The sequence below is a fragment of the Gigantopelta aegis genome, chromosome 5 (genome assembly GCF_016097555.1).
Source record: "Gigantopelta aegis isolate Gae_Host chromosome 5, Gae_host_genome, whole genome shotgun sequence".
In the NCBI taxonomy this organism is placed as follows: Eukaryota; Metazoa; Mollusca; class Gastropoda; order Neomphalida; family Peltospiridae; genus Gigantopelta; species Gigantopelta aegis.
This window is the reverse complement of record NC_054703.1, coordinates 29,975,076-29,999,065: the sequence shown is the minus strand read 5'-3', so window position 1 is coordinate 29,999,065 and position 23,990 is coordinate 29,975,076. Positions and strand designations below refer to the sequence as shown.

Below are 23,990 nucleotides of genomic sequence, written 5' to 3'. Positions count from 1 at the left end.
AACAAACCCGAACCAAAATGATAACGGTCACGTGGTATACCAACACCTGTGACGTTTACACAGGAAGATTCCCTCTAAAAATAGATTGGACCTCGCTTGCTTAACGGTTTTTTCTCGACAGCACGTCTTGTGAAAAAATGCAAAAAATGCATTTCGTGGTTTTACAAACATCAGGATTACCAAAAAGCACTTCAGGTGAATGGAAATGTGTATTCTAAATAATAAAATGTAAGTAAAGTGCAATTTTATTTGTGAAAAATGGGGTTTAATAGCGAAAAACAACGCCGTAATGGTTAACAAATAGCCGTAACTAGGGTGTGTCCCTTTAATGGGGAGGAGGTAAGAAAAAAAAGGGGGAAAAAAGAGGACTTGCCAATTCAACCAACGTGGCTCATCTCAAGTAGTGACAAGGTGTAGGACAAGAAAGACATACGAGGTAGTGACAACGTGTAGGACAAGAAAGACATACGAGGTAGTTAATGGGACATTCCTGAGTTTGCTGCAATTTTTAAGGCGTTATCGACTAACAAAGACTTTTTAACGATTATAATTATATATCAAATATATTTTTCTGCATAAAATAATAGTGGCTATATAATAAAGGGACATTCCTGAGTTTTCTGCAAGTTTTAAGATGTTATCGACTAACAGAGGCTTTTTCACGACTGTAATTACATAACAAATATATTTTTCTGTATAAAATATTAGTGGCTGTATATTAAACGTGTTTCTAATCGTTCTAATATTTGTAAAAGGTTAAATTTCATTTTATTTCCTAAAAACTATTTTTTCGTACGTACGAAATTATTTGAAGACAAAATCCAGTTTTGGGCTTCTTACAAATATTAAGACGGCCAGAAACACATTGAATATACAGACACCGATAATCTAAATAAGAAAACATATTTAATATGTAAGTTTAATCGTAGAAATATTTTATTAGTCGGAAACATCTTACAATGCAGCAAACTCGGGAATGTCCCTTTAAGTCTTAGTTAACATTATCAGTTACCATCTTCCACGCCCACGTGAGGCAAAACCATATCACTAAGTGAAAGGAAAAGCACTAGACTGTTGTAGAGGTTGTATAGCATTTTGGTTGTGCTAAGTCTTATTGTATCGTTAGAAAGAAAGAAATGTTTTATTTAACGACGTACTCAACACGTTTTAATTACGGTTATATGACGTCAGACTTATGGTTAAGGACCACACAGATATTGAGAGAGGAAACACCCTGTTGCCACTTCATGGGCCATTCCTTTCGATTAGCAGCAAGGCATCTTTTATATGCACCATCCCATAGACAGGGTAGTACGTACCACGGCCTTTGATATACTGGCTGGAACTAGAAATAGCCCAATGGGCCCACGGACGGGGATCGGGCCCACGGACGGGGATCGATCCCACACCGACCGCGCATCGAGCGAGCGTCGTACCACTGGGTTACGTCCCGCCTCTGTATCGTAAGAAAAAAAAGTTTGTTTTATTTAACGACGCCACTAGAGCACATTGATTTTTTATCTTATCATCGGCTATTGGACGTCAAACATATGGTCATTCTGACAGTTTTTAGAGGAAATCCGCTGTCGCCACAGAGGCTACTCTTTTTACAACAGGCAGCAAGGGATCTTTTATTTGTGCTTCGCACAGGCAGGATAGCACAAACCATGACTTTTGTTGAACCAGTTATGGATCACTGGTCGGTGCAAGTAGTTTACACCTACCCATTTAACCTTGCGGAGCACTCACTCGGGGTTTGGAGTCGGCATCTGAATTAAAAATCCCATGCTTCGACTGGGATCCAAACCCAGTACCTACCAGCCTGTAGACCGATGGCCTAACCACGACGCCACCGAGGCCGGTCTGTATCGTAAGAAGCAATTGAGTCGAACACGTCTTGTACATACCTAATTATATATTATTTATTTTTGATACAGTATGAATCGACATACGCCTTCTCAGCGTCGAGTGCAGCGTAAAACATTTTGTGCACTTTTCACATTTGAATAGTTTTTTCACCCTTGTGGATCGTCATGTGCTTGTTTAAGCCCGATCTCACTGTAAAACAGTTCGCACAGATCTCACAGACGAATGGCTTCTCGCCGGTGTGAGTCAGAACTTGACGCTGCAGGTGGCCATTCTTTGTGAAACGTTTTGAGCACATTTCACATTTGAAACGTTTCACACCCATGTGAATTAGCACGTGCTGTTTCAAAGTGGAACTCTGGGTGAAATGTTTTGTGCACGTTTCACACTTGAATGGTTTCACGCCGGCATGACTCAACTCGTGGCGTCTCAGGTTGCCACTTCGTGAAAAACGCTTTGTGCACATTTCACATTTATACGGCTTCTCACCAGAATGGCACCGCATGTGCAGTTTCAGTCTGCTGATCCGGCTAAAGCGTTTTGTGCAAATCTCACACAGGAATGGGTTTTCATCAGTATGGATCAACATGTGCTGTGCAAGTAGGGGGCGCTTTTTGAAACTTTTTGTGCACACGTCACACAAAAACGACTCATTAGAATGTCTCAACAGGATATGATTTTGCAAGCTGGCACGCCTTCTAAAACATTTGATGCACAGTTCACACGTGAACGATCTTTCACCAGTGTGGATCTGCATGTGTTTTTTCAAGCTGAAATTCCCCGTGAAACCTTTTGTGCACTTTTCACATTTGTAAGGTTTGTCATCACTATGAATCATCGCATGCTGTTTGAGTCTCGATCTGAACACAAAACGCTTTGTGCACACGTTACACTGGAACCGTTTTTCTCCCGTGTGGAGCCACATGTGTTGTTTGATGTTGCTCGTGGTTTTGAAAGCCTTAAGACACATCCCGCACGTGAAGGGTCACTCGGCGCTGTGGACGTGCATGTGTACCTCTAAGTGAGACTTGTTTTTACAACATATCCAGCAGATGGGACATCTGAAGGACGCCGTGTCCTTGAACGACATGCTACCTCTCAAGCTCGAGATCCTCACACTACGTTTGGAAGAGGAGTTTCACCTGTGACCTTCGACCAGCTACCTTTAACCCGTGACTGTTAGCAGGTGCACATTAACCTGACCTTTAGCATGTGCACATTAATCTGTGACTTTCAATCTGTGACCTTCAACTTGTGATCTTTAACCTGCGACTACAACCTGTGACATGTTACCAGTAAAGATAAAAATGTCTTTTCAGTGATGAATTTCTTCCAAATCAGCAAAAAAATATTAATATCTCCACTTTGTGACCAGAATAGATCAGAATGTCTTGTTTAGTGAAGAGTTTTTCTCAAATCAGCAACAAATAAACAATTTCTTATGAGTTTACATCAGAATGATGGGCTAATGTTTAGTGATGTTTTTGTCAATCAAGCGAGAAACAATTTCTGACAAGTATAATTATATTGAAAACTATTTTTCAGTGGTGAAATTTATTCCATCCATCAAGAACTAAACGTCCGAGTTGTTACCAACGTTGTAGTGTGAGGAAATCGTGTACTGAAACAGAAAGAAAGAAAGAAATGTTTTATTTAACGACGCACTCAACACATTTTATTTACGGTTATATGGCGTCAGACATATGGTTAAGGACCACACAGATTTTGAGAGGAAACCCACTGTCGCCACTACTTGGGCTACTCTTCCGATTAGCAGCAAGGGATCTTTTATTTGCGCTTCCCACAGGCAGGATAGCACAAACCATGGCCTTTGTTGAAGCAGTTATGGATCACTGGTCGGTGCAAGTAGTTTACACCTACCCATTGAGCCTTGCAGAGCACTCACTCAGGGTTTGGAGTCTGTATCTGGATTAAAAATCCCATGCCTCGACTGGGATCCGAACCCAGTACCTACCAGCCTGTAGACCGATGGCCTAACCACGACACCACTGAGGCCGATTGTACTGAAACAGAAACAAATAAATGATTCATTTCAGTTCAACTTATTTTTGTGCTTATATCCAATTACGGTTCAAGCATACTGTCCTGGGCACACACCTCAGCTATCTGGGCTGTTTGTCCAAGACAGTGGGTTAGTTGTTAGTAAGAGAGAAGAGCCTGGTGTAGTGGCCTTACACCTGCTCATTGAGACCATAAGAACTCTGTATCTAGCCTTAAGGTTTGAGTACTGTCTCTTAAGGTTCGAGTACTCTTACAGGTTATGCAAAATATATAACCGGTCTCGGTGGCGTCGTGGTTAAGCCATCGGACATAAGGCTGATAGGTACAGGGTTCGCAGCCCGGTACCGGCTCCCACACAGAGCTTGTTTTAACAACTCAGTGGGTAGGTGTAAGACCACTACACCGTCTTCTCTCTCACTAACCACTAACAAACTAATCCCTAACTCACAATCCTGGACAGACAACCCAGATAGCTGAAGTGTGTCACTGTGTGCCCAGGACAGTGTGCTTGAACATTAATTGGATATAAGCAAGAAAATAAGTATAAAGGAAAGGAAAATATATAAATATATATAACAATAATAAATGACAATAAAATTTATTAAAAATTTAAAATAAAAAAGGAAACGAACAAAAAAAAAAGGACAGGAAAAAGAGAAGGAAACCCATCACAACCATCCAAATCATGTTATGAAAATATGTCACATAATGTGTGAACACAGAATGTGTTACGCAAAACTAGACTTGCAGAGCAAGGTACTACGTCCCCGAATTTGGCAAAATTTTAATAGAGGACAAGTGGTTATGGGTTTGAAATGTTTGAAATTGAACACAGCATTTCATTCTAAACAGTACTTATTTTACTATTGTCTATCTAAAAATCATAAAAATATATATATATATTAATTTCAAAGATATTAGGCTACATAATTTTATTCGCTGTATCCTCTGGCAGAAACCCTGACTGTATTACTATAATACATAGTGCTTCCACAACGTCAAAGAACTTACTTACATGCCTAAGGAGTAGCGGCCCGCTACACTATATGGCTATGGGACAAAGACATATTACCGAACTAGCTAAAGCTTCCGTGAGTGCTAGCAACTTTCTAAAAGATTTGTCGAACACTGCATGTGTGTGTGTGTGTGTGTGTGTGTGCAAGTGTGTGTGTGTGTATGTGTGTGTGTGTCACAGTGGGACGTAGTCCAGTGGCAAAGCTCTCGGGTCATGTGCAGTCAGTATAGGATCAATCCCCATCAGTAGACCCATTGGGTTATTTCTTTTTGCAACCAGTACACAACGACTGGCACATCAAAGGCCAAGGTATGTGCTATCCTGTCTGTGGGATGGTGCATACAGAAGATCTGATCCCTTGTTACTAGTGCAAAAATGTACCACGTTTTCTCTCTAAGATTATATGTCAGAATTACCAAATGTTTGATATGCAATAGCTGATGATTAATACATCAATGTGCTCTAGTGGTGTCATTAAACAAAAGAAACTAACTTTTTACTTATTCGCAGTTCTGGAAACGCTCACTAACGCTAAACCACAGGATATGCCAGTACCCCAAACACAAACATATATAGGGGTCTAGCTTCCATATTCGCAGGTACGCAGCTGGGTACTACCTCAGATTAAAACAATTTTTTTTAAAAATTAAAATATATGATGTAAACGCACAGCTAATAGCATTTTATTCTATCGCCGAAAAGTCTGCGTACCACCTGAACATCCCAAGCTAGGCCCAGGGGTGTAGTGTGCGCTGGACCTGGGGGGCGGGGTGTTTCCAATATGAACCAAGTGGACCTTTTCTATTTTGTTTTTGCACCACCAGAAACTCCATATGTATAAACCTGTATGTTTTAGTTCTGAAAGCGGACCATTTGCTTCAGCAGGGGGGAGGGTGTGTGTGTGTGTGTGTGTTTCGTCCGAACCCCCCCCCAATCCCCAGACAGCGGTGGGCCCATCGGGCTATTTCTCGTTCCAGCCAGTGCACCACGATTGGTATATCAAAGGCTGTGGTATGTACTACCCTGTCTGTGGGATGGTGCATATAAAAGGTCTCTTGCTGCCAATAGACAAGAGTAGCCCATGAAGTGGCGACAGCGGGTTTCCTCTCTCAATATCTGTGTGATCCATAACCATATGTCCGATGCCATATAACCGTAAATAAAATGTGTTGAGTGCGTTGTTAAATAAAACATTCCTTTTTTTTTTTTTTTCCAGTACACACCTACTAATAAGTGGCAGGTTTCTGTTCAGAATTAATCAACCTATGCCTTGTTAATATTCAATTCCATAGCGCCATACCCAAAACTTTCTTTCTGAAAGAAACACTGTACATGTGTAAAGATTTTTTTTAGTACACACCTACTTCTAAGTTGCAGGTTTCTGATCAGAATGAATTAACATATGCCTTGTCAAACTAGCCTTTCGTGTGAACATCGTCAGGCAAATGTCACATTTGAACGGCGTTTCCTCCGTGTGAATCAACATGTGTTGTTTCAGGCTGGAATTCCAAGTGAACGCCTTCGTGCATATTTCACACGTGTACGACTCCCGGCTATTGTGAACCATTACATGCTTCTTCAAACTTGACCTGCTGACAAAACCTTTGGTGCACACGTCACACTGAAAGGGTTTCTGGCCCGCGTGGATCCACATGTGCTCTTTGACATTACCTAAAGTGGAGAAAGCCTTCTGGCAGACGCCACACATGTAGGGCTTCTCCCCGGTGTGCACACGCATGTGCACTTCCAGCTGAGACTTTCTCTTACAGCACATCGAGCAGATTTCGCATTTGATACTCGCTTTATCACTCGATGACATACTGCTAAACACAGTGAGGTCTGTGGTCCATGTTTTAATGATGACTCGCTTTATCACTGAATCACATACTGCTAAACACAATGAGGTCTGTGGTCCATGTTTTAATGATGACTCGCTTTATCACTGAATCACACACTGCTAAACACAGTGAGGTCTGTGGTCCATGTTTTAATGATGACTCGCTTTATCACTGAATCACACACTGCTAAACACAGTGAGGTCTGTGGTCCATGTTTTAATGATGACTCGCTTTATCACTGAATCACACACTGCTAAACACAGTGAGGTATGTGGTCCATGTTTTAATGATGACTCGCTTTATCACTGAATCACACACTGCTAAACACAGTGAGGTATGTGGTCCATGTTTTAATGATTACTCGCTTTATCACTGAATCACACACTGCTAAACACAGTGAGGTCTGTGGTCCATGTTTTAATGATGACTCGCTTTATCACTGAATCACACACTGCTAACACAGTGAGGTATGTGGTCCATGTTTTAATGATTACTCGCTTTATCACTGAATCACATACTGCTAAACACAGTGAGGTATGTGGTCCATGTTTTAATGATTACTCGCTTTATCACTGAATCACATACTGCTAACACAGTGAGGTATGTGGTCCATGTTTTAATGATGACTCGCTTTATCACTGAATCACATACTGCTAAACACAGTGAGGTATGTGGTCCATGTTTTAATGATTACTCGCTTTATCACTGAATCACATACTGCTAAACACAGTGAGGTCTGTGGTCCATGTTTTAATGATGACTCACTTTATCACTGAATCACATACTGCTAACACAGTGAGGTATGTGGTCCATGTTTTAATGATGACTCGCTTTATCACTGAATCACATACTGCTAAACACAGTGAGGTATGTGGTCCATGTTTTAATGATTACTCGCTTTATCACTGAATCACATACTGCTAAACACAGTGAGGTCTGTGGTCCATGTTTTAATGATGACTCGCTTTATCACTGAATCACATACTGCTAAACACAGTGAGGTATGTGGTCCATGTTTTAATGATTACTCGCTTTATCACTGAATCACATACTGCTAAACACAGTGAGGTATGTGGTCCATGTTTTAATGATTACTCGCTTTATCACTGAATCACATACTGCTAAACACAGTGAGGTCTGTGGTCCATGTTTTAATGATGACTCGCTTTATCACTGAATCACATACTGCTGATCACACAAGTCTGCGGTCCACCTATTGAGCAGTTACACTTCTCCAAGTTGCGATTCTTGTCCATTATAACGTGTACTTGAATGGTGAGCTTCTCTTGACCTGCAAACAAATGAATAATATGTGATCAGTATATATATATATATATATATATATATATATATATATATATATATATATATATATATATATATATATATACATACATTGTATATCAGAATGTATTGTTCAGTGGTGCACGTATCTCAACCTGCTAGAAATAAACAATTTTTTATCAGTATATATATATATATATATATATGTATCTATTATTAACTTCAGTCATGTATTTCTCACAACCTGCAAGAAATAACCAATTTGCAGGGTTTTTGCCAGAGGGTAAAATGGGTATGGCGCCACCCCCCAAAACGTTTGCAGATTTTTGTTTTTAAAGTTAACCTTTTGACAAAATTAATTAAAATTTATCATCATGTATGACATTCTTGACCCCAACCATAAACCTAACCCATTTTCGTTCAGGGGGAGGCCCCCCATACCCCTAGTTGACTGTGGCTGCATTCAATTCCATAGCGCCATACCCCAAATTTTCTTTCTGGTGGAAAATTAACACTGATTTGTTCAGTCATATATTTCTCTCAACTTGTAAGAAATTAACAATTTGTGATCAGTGTGCATCAGGATGAATTGTTTATTACTGGCCTTGGTGGCGTCACAGTTAAGCCATCGGACATAAGGCTGATAGGTACTGGGTTCACAGCTCGGTACCGCCTCCCACCCAGAGCGATTTTTAAAGACTCGGCGGGTAGGTGTAAGACCACTACACCCTCTTCTCTCACTAACCAACTAACCTACTGTCCTGGACAGATAGCCCAGATAAAGGTAGCCGAGATGTGTGCACAGGACAATATGTTTGAACCTTAATTTGATATTAGCACGAAAATAAGATGCGATGAAGGAAAGAAATGTTTTATTTAACGACGCACTCAACACATTTTATTTACGGTTATATATATGGCGTCAGAAATATGGTTATGGATCACAGATACTGAGAGAGGAAACCCACTGTTGCCACTTTATGGGCTACTCTTTTCGATTACCAGCAAGGGATCTTTTGTATGCAACATCCCATAGTCTTTGATATACCAGTCGTGGTGCACTGGCTCAGGCTGGAACGAGAAATGTCCCAATGAGCCCACCAACGGGGATCAATCCTAGACCGACCATGCATTGAGCGAGTGCATTACCCCCTGGGCTTCATCCTGCCCCTAAGATGAAAGGAATGAACTGAACTGTTTATTGATGAATTTCCCTCAAAGATGCAGGTTAGGGATTTAGTTCAGTCGGTTGAGGACGCGCTTGTGGTGCTCGTGTTACAGGATCAAACCACCTCAGTGGATCCATTCAACCGATTGGTTTTTTTTAGGGGGGGGGGGGGGGTGTTTGTTTTCTCTCTCTTTCGAACCAGTGCACCACAACTGGTCAAAGGCTGTGGTATGTGCTTTCTGGGTACCAGACATTTTTCTCCCAAGCCAGTTCGCCACCAGGTCTGTTCACCCCCAGTCAGTTCACTCCCAAATAGGATGTCAGTTCGCCCCCAGAAAGGTACCACTTCGCCCCCATAAAAAGACCACTGTGTCGATGTGAATGTGTGATCTGGACCCATCTGTGTGTGCCGAGTTTCCTCTAGTGTAACCATATCCTATTTTTAAGCGATTTCACACATTTCTATGTGCATTTTAAGATGCGCAGAATTTTACTTTCATAAGAATCCAGAATCCATAGTTAATTATTATGCTCAATTCTCAGTCAGGTGTGCCATGTTGCAGGTTCTTCATACCTGAATGGTAAACAGCCTTTCAGGTGTATTCAAAGAGCACCCATCGTGTTGAAACCGAAACCCATGGTTAGTCCCACAATAAGGTGGTTCACATCCTGGTAAATTAAATCTACTAATAGTAATATACTGCAGGCACTGGTTCTTTCTGCGGACAAATACAACAAATTACAATATCAACGGTTACTAAAAACGTTCTGCAATGTTAACTAACAGAAGGACGACTACAGCCTGCTATTTGCTATTTATACCACGGATAGGCGATGACAACTTGTGATAACAATGTTTAGGAATGATGAACGGCTGGACCAGCAAAACACACTAAAAATAGAAACACACACACACACAAACATGCCTCTAAAAAAACAATAAGATAATTGTTTTTAAAAAAGTAACATATAATTGGGAGTTGGGGGGCAAACTGACTTAAAGTTTGGGGCGAACTGACAAATAGTTGGGAGCGAACAGACAAACAGTTGGGGGCGAATCGACTTTGGGGCGAATTGTACATGGGGCGAACTGGTCAAACTGGGGCGAACTGGACAAACTGGGGGCGAAACGTCATGGATTTGTGCTGAATTCCTGTCTGTTGGGAAAGTGCACATAAACCATCCATTGCTGCATTAGGAAAAATGTTGTGGGTTTCCTCTAATGAATACAATATGATTAAAAAATCAATATGCTCTAGTGGTGTTGTTAAACAAAACTCAAAGCAGTAATGTTTAAACATCTGAGGCATCAACATAGTTGTTGTATGAACACAGCAAGCACTGACACAGAAACAATTATTCTGCAACTACTGATAAAGCAAAAAAATACATGCATTTAAACATTTTGTATACTAGTCCGACTTCGTGTTCCGTTTTGTCAATAGATGAGAAATTCTAAAATTATCATTATTAGAAATACAACAAAGTGTATAATTCGTATAATCATTTACTGTATAGTAATAAAGAATCACAATACGTAGATAAGTCCAACATAGGCATAAACTACATTAATAAAATTGAAATTTAAAAACAAACAATATATATACATTTGAGAAAAAAAAATTGTTACCACAAAGGAAATGGACATGAGAGACTATTCCGACCTCATATTCGGACTATTTCGATGACGATATGCGGACTGCAATTAACTTCCTATTTAGATGTGCATGTATAGTCCCGTTATTTTGCTGTAATCAGCCGCAAGTGCAGGTTAAGGGGCTCGAACCTTGGTTATGATGCCCAGTGTCTCCTGAGGGCATTCAAAAAGTTTTACGGTAGGTACCTGGAGGCCATATCTACTAAATACGATGCATCACTGCCCAAAATGATGGCCGATGCTATTCCCTGTGTTTGACTTACCTGCTATGCATGTATCGGCCTCGGTGGCGTCGTGGTTAGGCCATCGTTCTACAGGCTGGTAGGTACTGAGTTCGGATCCCAGTCGAGGCATGGGATTTTTAATCCAGATACCGACTGCAAACCCTGAGTGAGGCTCAATGGGTAGGTGTAAACCATATGTCTGACGCCATATAACCGTAAATAAAATGTGTTGAGTGCGTCGTTAAATAAAACATTTCTTTCTTTGCTATGCATGCTGTTTCATCTCTTTGGTGAAACTATATCTATTGCATACTTGGTTTTTTTGGTTTTTTTATCGTTTTAGATGAAAAGTTTGGTTTGTTTAACGGCACCACCAGAGTACATTGGTTACTTAATTACCTGCTATTGGATGTCGAACATTTGGTAATTCTGACAGGTATTCATCAGAGGAAATCCACTGCATTTTTTCCTAATGCAGAAAGGGATCTTTTATATCAGATGCGTAGCGTGAGCTGGACCTGGGGGGTGGGGGTGGGGGGGTGGTCCGAATATGAACCAAGTGGACCTTTTTTTTTGCACCACCAGAGACTCCATATGTATTTTTAAACCTGTATGTTTTAGTTCTGAAAGCAGACCATTTTATTCAGCGGTGGGGGGTCGTCCGAACCCCCAGCCTATGCCCCTGTATATGCACTTTCCCATAGACATGAAAGCACATACCACGGCCTTTGACCAGTTGTGGTGCACTGGTTGGAACAGTGGGCGGGACGTAGCCCAGTGGTAAAGCTCGATGTGCGGTCGGTCTGGGATCGATCCCCGTCGGTGGGCCCATTGGGCTATTTCTCGTTCCAGCAAGTGCACCACGACTGGCATATCAAAGGCCGTGGTAAGTACTACTCTGTCTGTGGGATGGTGCGTATAAAAGATCTCTTGCTGCTAATCAAAAAGAGTAGCCCATGCAGTGGCGACAGCGGATTTCCTCTCTCAATATCTGTGTGGTTCTTAACCATATGCCTGACGCCATATAACCATAAATAAAATGTGTCGAGTTCCGGTGTGCACGCGCATGTGGACCTCCAGCTGAGAAAAAACCCAATCAGTTGAATGGATCCACCGAAGCTGCTTGAACCTGCAACACAAGCACCTCAGGCGGGCACTCAACCGACTGAGTGTGGTGCCAATTACCCATTTCACTCTGTATTGTGCAGAGATACGGTCCAGATCCGGTGTTACGGTTTTGTCATTCAGGGGGCGAGACGTAGCCCAGTGGTAAAGCGCTCGCTTGATGCTCGGTTGGTTTGGGATCGATTCCCATCAGTGGACCCATTTGTCACTCCAGCCAGTGCACAACGCCTGGTACATCAAAGGCCGTGGTATAATATTATGTGCTATCCTATCTATGGGATGTGCATAAAAAAGATCCCTTGCAGCTATTCGAAAAAGAGTAATCCATGACATAGCGATAGCGGGTTTCCCCCTCTCAATATTTGTGTGGTCCTTAACCATATAACCGTAAATAAAATGTGTTGAGTGCATCGTTAAATAAAACATTTTTTTCCTTCCTTGACATTCAGATTTATGTAATAAAAAAAGTGTTTTATTTAACGACACCACTAGAGCACATTGATTTTTCATCTTAACATCGGCTATTGGATGTCAAACATATGGTCATTCTGACACTGTTTTTTTTTAGAGGAAACCCGCTGTTGCCACATAGGCTACTCTTTTACGATAGGCAGTAAGGGATCTTTTATTTGCGCTTCCCACAGGCAGGATAGTACAAACCATGGCCTTTGTTGAACCAGTTATGGATCACTGGTCGGTGCAAGTGGTTTACACCTACCCACTGACCCTTGCGGATCACTCGCTCAGGGTTTGGAGTCGGTATCTGGATTAAAAATCCCATGCCTCGACTGGGATCCGAAACCCAGTACCTACCAGCCTGTAGACCGATGGCCTACCACGACGCCACCGAGGCCGGTGGTTGAACAGATGTCGGACAAATCAGTATTAAAAACAAATCTGCTGATGACGTTGCACCACAACTGGTATATCAAAGGCCGTGGTATGTGTTATCCTGTATGTGGGATGGTGCATATAAAAGATCCCTGGCTACAACTGGAAAAAATGTAGCAGGTTTTTTCTCCAAGACTAAATGTCAGAATTGCCAAATGTTTGACATACAATAGCCGATGATTAATAAATCAATGTGCTCTAGTGGTGTCAATACACAAAACAAACGTCTTCTATATAACCATAATTAAAATGTGTTGAGTGTGGCATTCAATAAAACACTCTTTCCTTCCCAACCATTAACGCACCGTCCTGGACAAAGTTTTGTTTTGTTTTGTTTAACGACACCACTAGAGCATATTGATTAATTAATCATCAGCTATTGTAGTCATGAGGAAACCAGCTACATTTTTCCATTAGCAGAAAGGGAACTTTTATATGTACTTCCCCACAGACAGGACAGCACATACCATGACCTTTGACCAGTTGTGGTACACTGATTGGAATAAGAAAAAACTCAGTCAGTTGAACAGATCCACTGAGGTGGTTCGATCCTGCAAAGCAAGCACCTCAAGCGAGCACTCAACTTATTGAGCTAAATCCTGCCCCACGGGTGAACAGTTTCAGTTTTTTGTGTTCGAAGACCAATTACTAACATGCAAAATCATGGCACAGCAAATTTACTGTTAACTACTTGCATAGGTTATGTTAATACATGTATTTACAGACTGTCTTTGTCAAATAAATAACACATTCCACACATATACAAAAACACCAAAATCTGTTTTTCAAGATGTATTTATTGACATTTTTCAATTGAACACTGTATTATAGCATATCATTAATAACAATATCTATGTTTATACCATGTACATGATTTTCCATTTCTTGAAAATAACCACTGAAAAATTAATTCGGAATTAATTTCCCATAAACCACCACCAACATGACAACTTGCTGCATGTTTATTTGCCCTCCAGTTTTCATATACAGTCCAATTCGCTTAATTTCATAGCTCTGGTGCATGTCAAATTTATTCTAATATCCGGTATAACCCAATCGGATATACTGTTGGTTATAATCTAGAAATAGGGCTCTAACAGATAATTAATCTGCGATTATCTCTTAGTCTTAAGGACGGGATATATCCCAGTGGTAAAGCGGTCGCTTGATGCACGGTCGGTTTGGGATGGATACCTGTCAGTTGGCCCATTGGGCTATTTCTCCCTCTAACCAGTACACAACTGGTACATCAAAGGCCGTGGTATGTGCTATCCTGTCTATGGGATGGTGCATATAAAAGATCCCGTGCTAATCGAAAAGTGTAGCCCATGAAGTGTCAACAGCGGGTTTCCTCCCTCAATATCTATGTGGTCCTTAACCATATGTTCAACGCCATATAACTGTAAATAAAATGTGTTGAGTGCGTCGTTAAATAAAACATTTCCTTTTCTATTAGTCTTAATATTTCTAGATTATAACCAACAGTAAACTTTACAAATGCCCAGTGGACAGTCGATCTTACTCTTAACTGTGCAGAACAAACATTGTCGCTGTCATAACAAAGAATGCTAATATCTGTATATATTTCATTTGTTTACATACATGTATTTTAAAATAATAATAATAAATAAAACAGATTAAATATATTAAGGTTTCATTGTTACAAATCTACTGTTGTGTTTATCAGTGAGAGAGGGCGGGACGTAGCCCAGTGGTACGGCACTCGCTTAATGCACAATCGATCTAGGATCGATCCCCGTCGGTGGGCCCAGTGGGCTATTTTCTCGTTCCAGCCAGTGCTCCACAAACTGGTGTAACAAAGGCCGTGGTATGTACTATCCTGTCTGTGGGATGGTGCATATAAAAGATCCCTTGCTGCTAATCGGAAAGAGTAGCCCATGAAGTGGCGACAGCGGGTTTCCTCTCTTAATATATGTGTGGTCCTTAACTATATGTCCGACACCATATAACAAAATGTGTTGAGTGCATCATTAAATAAAACTTTTCTTTCTTTCTTTCCTCCGAGAGAGAAAAAAAGAAACATTGTTTAAAACAATGAACATTAATGTCGGTGTCACACCAAATATGATTTCACCAATGCACATTGATGTGCTTTGAACTGGAAGTGACTAGAACTGGAGTTTGATCATGAGCAAGCATTCTGAGACAACTGCCAAACAATGATACAATGTCATGTCTCTTACCGAGCCTAAGCAAAATTTTGTATTTCCCAAGTTCAAGTGCCATAACTCTGCTTAAAATGGGTATATGGCCTCAGACCACAATTAATTTCGCTATATGTTTCTATATAGCCTTAGTGGCTATAACATTTTTATTAATATCAGCAGGCCCGTGGATTTTTTTATGTACCTTTGCCTGCCTGGGGGAAACATACCCTGAAAAGGACAACCCCTGTTGTCCAGCTCTTTCTCCCAACATATTGGTTTAAACAAACACACCCTCTAAACCAGGCCGGAGTACACCCATTTTACACAAAAAGCACTACTTTTGCATGGGCCGGAATTACCACAAACCAGTCTTCAATGCCAACAAGTTACACAAACTACATGCTCTCCCCTGTCACTTCAGCCAAATAGTTGCCATTTCATAGCTGTCTGCCATGAAATAATCACAGTCAAACCGCAGACTACTTGCGCGGTCAAATTTCCGGATTTTGGACAACCAAATGGGAAGATAACTGTAATCTGAGGCCATATTGCCATAAAAGTCAAACATGATCTGTAACAGTACAAACCGGCCTTGGTGGTGTCGTGGTGAAGCCATCGGTGATAAGGCTGGTAGGTACAGAGTTCGCAGCCCGGTACCAGCTCCCACCCAGAGCATATTTTAACGACTCAGTGGGTAGGTGTAAGACCACTACACCCTCTTCTCTCTCACTAGCCATTAATTAACAACTATCAACTAACCCTCTGTCCTGGACAGACAGCCCAGATACATGTAGCTGAGTTGTGTGCCATGACAGCGTGTTTGAACCTTAATTGGAGATAGAACGAAAATAAGTTAAAACGAAAAATGTAACAGCTATACATGATAAATCTCTATACACAAAATTTTAGCTCAATATCTTGAAGAATTGTTAAAAAAAAGAATTTAAAAACAAAAAGGCTGGGAAAACTCATTTTCTTCTCTCCTAAGTTCAAGGACCATAACTCTTTCAAAAACAGGTAAATCGCCATGAAAGTCAAACTTGATCTGTAACAGTACATGATAAAGATACATGCATGTACATGTACAAAGTTTCAGCTCAGTATCTCGAGGTAGTGTGAAAACTTCCAGAAAAAAACATGAAGAACAAACAGACAGACAGACAGACAGAAAGAAAGAACGGAGGTAAAACTTATTGTCCCCTAATGGTTGGACTGGTAGGGAACTAATAAAGATGAAATATATGACTTGTGCCCCCCAGTCCCAACTAGAGGCTGTCATCCCTCCCCCTTATCCCCTGCTCCAGACATCCTTCTTATGGAAGTGTTGTATAAAAAGGAGCAATTAGCTAATTTGGCAATCTGTCGTGGATGGAGGAGCTTGCGAGAGCATGCAGACACCTGCGCCCATGACAGGTGTGCACTACAACAGCTTGTTCTGAATGTGCACATTATAAAATTAATGAATGTATTTTATCGTATTTCAAACAGGCAGTATACATGTGCATAATTTAAATAGAAAAGCCCAGTTTATTTAGTTTAATGACAACACTAGAGAACATTGATTTATTAATCATCGGCTATTGGATGTCAAACATTTGCTAATATTGACATATAGTCTTAGAGAGAAAACCTGTTCCATTTTTCCATGAGTAGCAAGGGATCTTTTATATGCACCATCCCAGACAGGATAGCACATACCACAGCCTTTAATTGATATACCAGTCGTGGAGAACTGGCTGGTACAAGAAATGGTTAAATAGGTCCATCCGACGGGGATTGATCCCAAATGGACCGCACATAAGGCGGATGCTTTACCACTGGGCTGCGTCCCGCTCGTATATGCAAAATGTTTTTGTTTTTTTTTAGGTCAGGTCAGGTTATAGGGCTTTACGTGCACATTCAGAGCAAGCTGTTGTAGCGCACGCCTGTCCTGGACAGTGTGGGGTTTTTTTTATACAACACACCTATTTATATATGGGAGATTTCTGATCAGTATACGATTGTATTTCAAACACTACATATATGTGTAAAACGTTTCTTTCTCATTTTTTTTTTTTTTTTTTTTTAGTATATACCTACCAGTACTTATATATGGGAGATTTCTGATTAGCATATTACTGTATTTCAAACAAAATGTTTGGTTTTTTTTCTCTTTTTATTATTACATACCTACTTATATATGGGAGATTTCTGATTAGCATATTACTGTATTTCAAACAAAATATTTCTTTTTATTAGTACACACCTACTTATATAAGGCAGGTTTCTGATCTATATGAATCGACATATGTTTTGTCAGGTTAGCCTTTCGTGTGAACATCGTTTGGCATATCTCACATTTGAACGGCGTTTCCTCGGTGTGGACAAACATGTGTTGTGTCAGACTGGACTTCCACGAGAAGGATTTCGTACATATTTCACACGTGTACGTCTCCTGGCTGTTGTGGACCACCGCGTGCTTGTTAAGACTTGACCGGCTGACAAAACCTTTAGAACAAAAATCACACTGAAAGGGTTTTTCGCCCGTGTGGATCCACATGTGCTGTTTGATGTTGCCGAGGGTGGAGAACGTCTTGTGACACACGCCGCACACGTAGGGCCTCTCGCCGGTGTGCACGCGCATGTGGACCTCCAGCTGAGATTTCCTCATACAACACATGGAGCAGACGTCACATTTGTACGACATGATAACTTTCACACAGAGGTCTTCGTTGAACGCTTTCAACAGAAATCTTCACGATGCTCCAATGATGACTTTCACACGCAGGTCTTCGCTAAACGCTTTCAACAGAAATCTTCATCCAGTGATGACCCAGTGTGCGTGCTCTAGGATGTCTTGTTTACTGTCGACATTTTGAACAGTTACGATCCTCCAATTTGGGACCAGTGTGCATTAGGATGTCTAGTTTACTGTCGACGTTTTGAATAGTTACGAACCTCCAACTTGGGACCAGTGTGTTTACTGTCGACGTTTTGAACAGTTACGATACTCCAACTTGGGACCAGTGTGCATTAGGATGTCTAGTTTACCAATGAGCTTCTCTCAAACCTACAAAAAATAAACATTCATTTTATTCATAATTATGTTCATGCTTATATCACATTAAGGTTCAAGCACGCTGTCCTGGCAGGGCTTCAGATCTCAACGGGGACGTTTGTCATTTCTGAGTATAGTGCAATACATACAGAAATGCATATCAAGTTATTTTAATATAATTAAACTTGACATTTCAGTGGGGGCAGGGTATTCATATTTACAAAATAGACTTAACTGCAACATTGACTTCTTTTTTTCACTAGCTGTCGGGCATGGTAATAGTGGTTATTTACTAGCCTGACATTGAATATCACTAGCCATGGGAGTGGGACTACCATAATCTAGAAGCCCTGGGTTAGTGAGAGAAGTCAGGACAGTGGCCTTACATGTACACCTATCGATCGATTCATTAAAACTTGCTCATGTGTTTAATTTTACTTGCTGTCGTCTGTTTTATTCTATAATAAATCAATGTACTCTAGTGGTGTCGTTAAACAAAACTTTTTAAGATAGCATGTTTTGTGTATTCTGTAATATATATTATTTGACCAAAAATAGGGTAGCCTAGACCCCATGGCCTACCGCCTGTATCTACACTTGATGTCTGATGATTTTTACTTGCTGTCATCTGTTTTATGCTATAATTTGTTAAGAGATACCACATCACTGCTCATAAACAGAAGCTTAAAAGATATCCTGTTGCCGACGTTATTAAAGGGTCAAAATGGGGGCGGGGCGTAGCCCAGTGGTAAAGTGCTTGCTTGATGTGTGGTCAGTCTGGGATCGATCCTGGTCAGTGGGCCTATTGGAAAGAATTTTTTTTTTTATTTAACGACGCACTCAACACATTTTATTTACAGTTATACGGCATCAGACATATGGTTAAGGACCACGCAGATATTAAGAGAGGAAATCCGCTATCGCCACTTCATGGGCTACTCGTTTCGATTAGCAGCAAGGAATCTTTTATATGCACCATTCCACAGACAGGGTAGTATGTACCATGGCCTTTGATAGATCAGTCGTGATGCACTGGCTGGAATGAGAAATAGCCCAATGGGTCCACTGACAGGGATCGATCTCATGCCAACCGCGCTGTACCACTGGGCTACGTCCCTCTCCTTGTGGGCCCATTGGATTATTTCTCCCTCCAGTCAAAGACTGTGGTATGTGTTATCCTGTCTGTGGAATACTGCATATAAAAGATCCCTTGCTACTAAATGTAGTGGGTTACCTCTCTAAGGCTGTCAGAATTATCAAATGTTTAATATTTAATAGCCAATGGTTAATAAATCAATGCACTCTAGTGGTGTCGTTAAACAAAACAAACTTCTATGTGTCAAAATGAAGGAAATGTTTTATTTACCGACGCACTCAACATATTTTATTTACGGTTATACGGCATCGGACATATGGTTAAGGACCAAACAGATATTGAGGGAGGAAACCACTTCATGTGCTACTCTTTTCGATTAGCGACAAGGGTTCTTTTATATGCACCATAGACAGGATAGCACGGCCTTTGATATACTAGTCAGGGTGCATTGGCTGGAGTGAGAAACAGAGCAATGGGCCCACTAACAGGGATCGATCCCAAACCGACTGCGCATCAAGCAAGCGCTTTACCACTGGGCTACACCTCGCTCCCGTCAAAATGAGGAAACATTTGTACAGTTACAGTTAAAGGTACAGACCCTAGTTCCAGCCCGTAAAAATGAGGAAACATTTGTACAGTTACAGTTAAAGGTACACACCCTAGTTCCAGCCCGTCAAAATGAGGAAACATTTGTACAGTTACAGTTAAAGGTACAGACCCTAGTTCCAGCCCGTAAAAATGAGGAAACATTTGTACAGTTACAGTTAAAGGTACACACCCTAGTTCCAGCCCGTAAAAATGAGGAAACATTTGTACAGTTACAGTTAAAGGTACACACCCTAGTTCCAGCCCGTAAAAATGAGGAAACATTTGTACAGTTACAGTTAAAGGTACAGACCCTAGTTCCAGCCCGTCAAAATGAGGAAACATTTGTACAGTTACAGTTAAAGGTACACACCCTAGTTCCAGCCCGTAAAAATGAGGAAACATTTGTACAGTTACAGTTAAAGGTACACACCCTAGTTCCAGCCCGTAAAAATGAGGAAACATTTGTACAGTTACAGTTAAAGGTACACACCCTAGTTCCAGCCCGTCAAAATGAGGAAACATTTGTACAGTTACAGTTAAAGGTACAGACCCTAGTTCCAGCCTATAAAAATGAGGAAACATTTGTACAGTTACAGTTAAAGGTACAGACCCTAGTTCCAGCCCGTCAAAATGAGGAAACATTTGTACAGTTACAGTTAAAGGTACAGACCCTAGTTCCAGCCTATAAAAATGAGGAAACATTTGTACAGTTACAGTTAAAGGTACACACCCTAGTTCCAGCCTGTAAAAATGAGGAAACATTTGTACAGTTACAGTTAAAGGTACACACCCTAGTTCCAGCCCGTAAAAATGAGGAAACATTTGTACAGTTACAGTTAAAGGTACAGACCCTAGTTCCAGCCTGTAAAAATGGACACCAAGTTTACATAATCTACAAACCTGCAACACACATTAATTTTGGATATGGTTATAACAGAGATAAGCTAAAGTCTGAGATGATTAACCAGGGAAATACCGTAAAAAATAACTACAGCTTGTCTCATTAACCATTGCTTTTTAAACGAACGTGTGTTCTTAAACACTAGGGTATGTCGCTTTAATGTTAGACCATCTGTCCACTGGTCGTTCGGTTGCTAGTCACTTCGTACCATGGTCATTTCATACCATAGTCATTTCGTACCTAATTTCGTCGTTTCGTACCCTGGTAATTTCGTACCATTGGAAAAAGTCATTTCGTACCATAGTCATTTTGTACCTTGGTCATTTCGTACCATAACTGGAAGTCATATCTTACCATGGCATAACAATTTATAACAATCACCCCGGTAGTGTCTTTTACAAAATAACATTAAAATACAAATTTGTGATTAATTTAAGGGATATTTTATCAGTAAAAGACTAAAAATTATTGCCACTTTGTATAAACATTAGCAATTGGCTAATTTGGCAATCAGTAGCGTAGTTAACGTTTTAATGGTTGTTATTGTTTATTTCTTAAACAAATAAGATGCAAAGAAGACCTAATAAATAAATAAATAATATTTTGGTTGGTCCATTATGTTGTTTTGCTGTTTTTGACTAATTATCTGGAGCCATTTCACACAAAATCGAAGTTGGCAGTTAGTAGTATACGGCTCTTGTCAGGTAAAATGGAAATAACAGTTGACAGGTATTATGGGTATCAATAACAATATGCTGCACAATAACTTGTTCTGATTTACAAACTGTCAAAATAAAGTTTTTAAAAAAACCCCACACTTCTTTTATGCTATAGTCGATTCGTTTTTTATATACTGGTACAAAATGACTAGGATACGAAATGACTGGGGTACGAAATTATTTTTCACAATGGTACGAAATGACTAGGGTACGAAATGACCAGGCAGCATGGTACGAAATGGATGGTACCATACAACTTGGGTACGAAGTGACTATGATTCGGTCTTTCAACAGTAAATCACTGACATTTTCATTTTCGTATTATTATAATATTATGATCGTAGTTGCTGTTTTTCAGTGTTTATTATTAATCCCATTCTTAATTAAATAGAAGCATATCACACACTAATACAGCCCAGTTTCACGTTCCAGTCCGTTTATCAAATATTGCTGCCGTCATCAAAATAAACATTTCTGCTCACAAATCGTGAAATATACAGTGTATGTAGTGACGTATTTCAAACTTACTATACCCTGGTGTTCAGTTTGTAGTTTAAAGTCAAAATGTACATAAAATGACACACAATTATAAATACGTTCTATATATAATAAACGTGCCACAGAATAAACAAGTTGACACAACAACAACAAAAAACCCGGATATGTATCCGAAAGCTATTCGGCTGACTCCGACCTCTGCTCCGGACTGGACATGCGCATCCGATATCTTGATGTTCGCCCCAAGTCAGTTCACCCCCAATTTGACCAGTTCGCCCCAACTATTTGTCACTTCGCCCCCCCCCCCCCCCCCAATATTATGTCAAGTCGTTTGTCCGTTATATTTTGTATTTAATTATTAATTTTATTTTGTTTTTGTTATGCGCGCACGTGCGCGTGTGTGTGTTCGAGTTTACACTATGGATCAAGAAATGGGAACAGATCTAGTCTGCTATCCATCAATCATCGCCTATTGGATGTCAAACATTTGATAATTTCGATATACAGTCAGACGGAGTTTGTCTAAGAGAGGAAACCCGCTACATTTCTTTTTTCTAATGCAGCAAGGGATCTTATATATGCATTTCCCACAGACATGATAGCACATACCACGGCCTTTGATAAACCAGTCGTGGCGCACTGGCTGGAATAAGAAATAGCGCGCATCAAGCGAGCACTTTACCACTGGGCTACGTCTCGCTCCTAGTCTGCTAAATATTAGTACACATATTAACACTACAAATATCACATTTAAGTGCAAATATTATTACACTTATTGACACTACAAATATTACATTTAAGTACCCCCCCACCCCCCCCCCCACCCACCCCCACCCAATAATTCTAAATTAAAAAAATGTTGGTAGTAAATCTAAATTGGGCAGAGATGAATTTTACCTGGAGAATGCAGAAAATTGCATTTCAGGACATCGATCTAGTTTTCAAAATTTTAGAGGGGGGTGGGTGGTGGGAATAGCTCGAGTCACTTCTAGCCCTCCCCTTATTGATATGTTGTAGTGAGGAGAGTTGGGGGTTGGCATACCCCTGAATCCCCTAGAAACTTTGCTTAGCGCCCTCGATCTCAGTCACCCCCCCCCCCCCTCCACAATGTCGACTTGCTTCCGCTATTGGTCAATAAGATGATATTCACGATTTGTAAACATGCAAAGAAGCTATCGGACTACCGGCTGGTAGGTAGAGGGTTCGCAGCCCGGTACCGACTCCAACCCAGAGCGAGTTCTTAAGGTCTCAATGTGTAGGTGTAAGGCCACTGCACCCTCTTTTCTCTCACTAACCAACTAACAACAAACCCACTGTCCTGGACAGACAGCCCAGATAGCTGAGGTGTGTGCCCAGGACAGCGTGCTTGAACCGTAATTGGATATAAGCACACAAATAAGTAAAAATGGTCAGCCTTGAACTTACGTAGCAAATGCCGTGTTACAGCCGTAGTCGACACGCTCTCGTTTCAACTCATTAAAAAACGAAATTCATATACAGTATATTATAATATGTAGTATTACTAATACTGTAATGTATATGAATATTATATGGGCATGGGTTTTATTTTTAAAATTTGCCTTGACGATACTCATGGCTTTGAAATTGGGACTTTTAGCGTCGTTTTACCAAAAATTGCCAAGTTAGAATTAAAAAGGGAATACACATACATACATACATACATGCACGCATACATACATACATATACGTACATATATATATGTATATATATATGTATATATATATATATATGTATATATACATATATATATATATGTATATATACATATATATATATATATGTATATATACATATATATATATATATATATATATATATATATATATATATATATATATATATATATACTTACATACATACATACATACATA

General features: G+C 40.2%; 2 protein-coding genes across 2 annotated transcripts; both read right to left on the bottom strand.

Moving 5' to 3' along the window:
• Nucleotides 1-1,900: 1,900 nt before the first annotated feature.
• On the bottom strand, nucleotides 1,901-22,261 carry LOC121373078 (zinc finger protein 729-like). The gene is made up of 6 exons (XM_041499524.1): nucleotides 22,128-22,261; nucleotides 17,508-18,307; nucleotides 9,860-9,912; nucleotides 7,928-8,032; nucleotides 6,320-6,790; nucleotides 1,901-2,850 (listed from the first exon to the last, which is right to left on the bottom strand). Exons 2-6 carry the CDS (start codon nucleotides 17,942-17,944, stop codon nucleotides 1,997-1,999), a joined length of 1,920 nt encoding a protein of 639 aa, XP_041355458.1. The 5' UTR covers nucleotides 17,945-18,307; nucleotides 22,128-22,261; the 3' UTR covers nucleotides 1,901-1,996.
• Nucleotides 6,044-8,029, bottom strand: LOC121373597 (zinc finger protein 501-like). Its single transcript, XM_041500286.1, has one exon. The coding sequence runs from the start codon at nucleotides 6,720-6,722 to the stop codon at nucleotides 6,270-6,272; it is 453 nt and encodes a 150-aa protein (XP_041356220.1). The 5' UTR covers nucleotides 6,723-8,029; the 3' UTR covers nucleotides 6,044-6,269.
• Nucleotides 22,262-23,990: the final 1,729 nt, after the last annotated feature.

Excerpts from the sequence above, each read along its gene's own strand:
- LOC121373597 (XM_041500286.1), bottom strand. The coding sequence starts at position 6,722 with ATGTCATCGAGTGATAAAGCGAGTATCAAATGCGAAATCTGCTCGATG.
- LOC121373078 (XM_041499524.1), bottom strand. The coding sequence starts at position 17,944 with ATGTCGTACAAATGTGACGTCTGCTCCATGTGTTGTATGAGGAAATCT. Across the intron at positions 9,913-17,507 it reads CAGAAACCTGCCTTATATAA|AAAGAACCAGTGCCTGCAGT; the intron begins GTAGGTGTGTAC and ends ATTTGTCCGCAG. Across the intron at positions 2,851-6,319 it reads GATGTTCACACGAAAGGCTA|CCTTCACGTGCGGGATGTGT; the intron begins GTTTGACAAGGC and ends GCGCCGAGTGAC.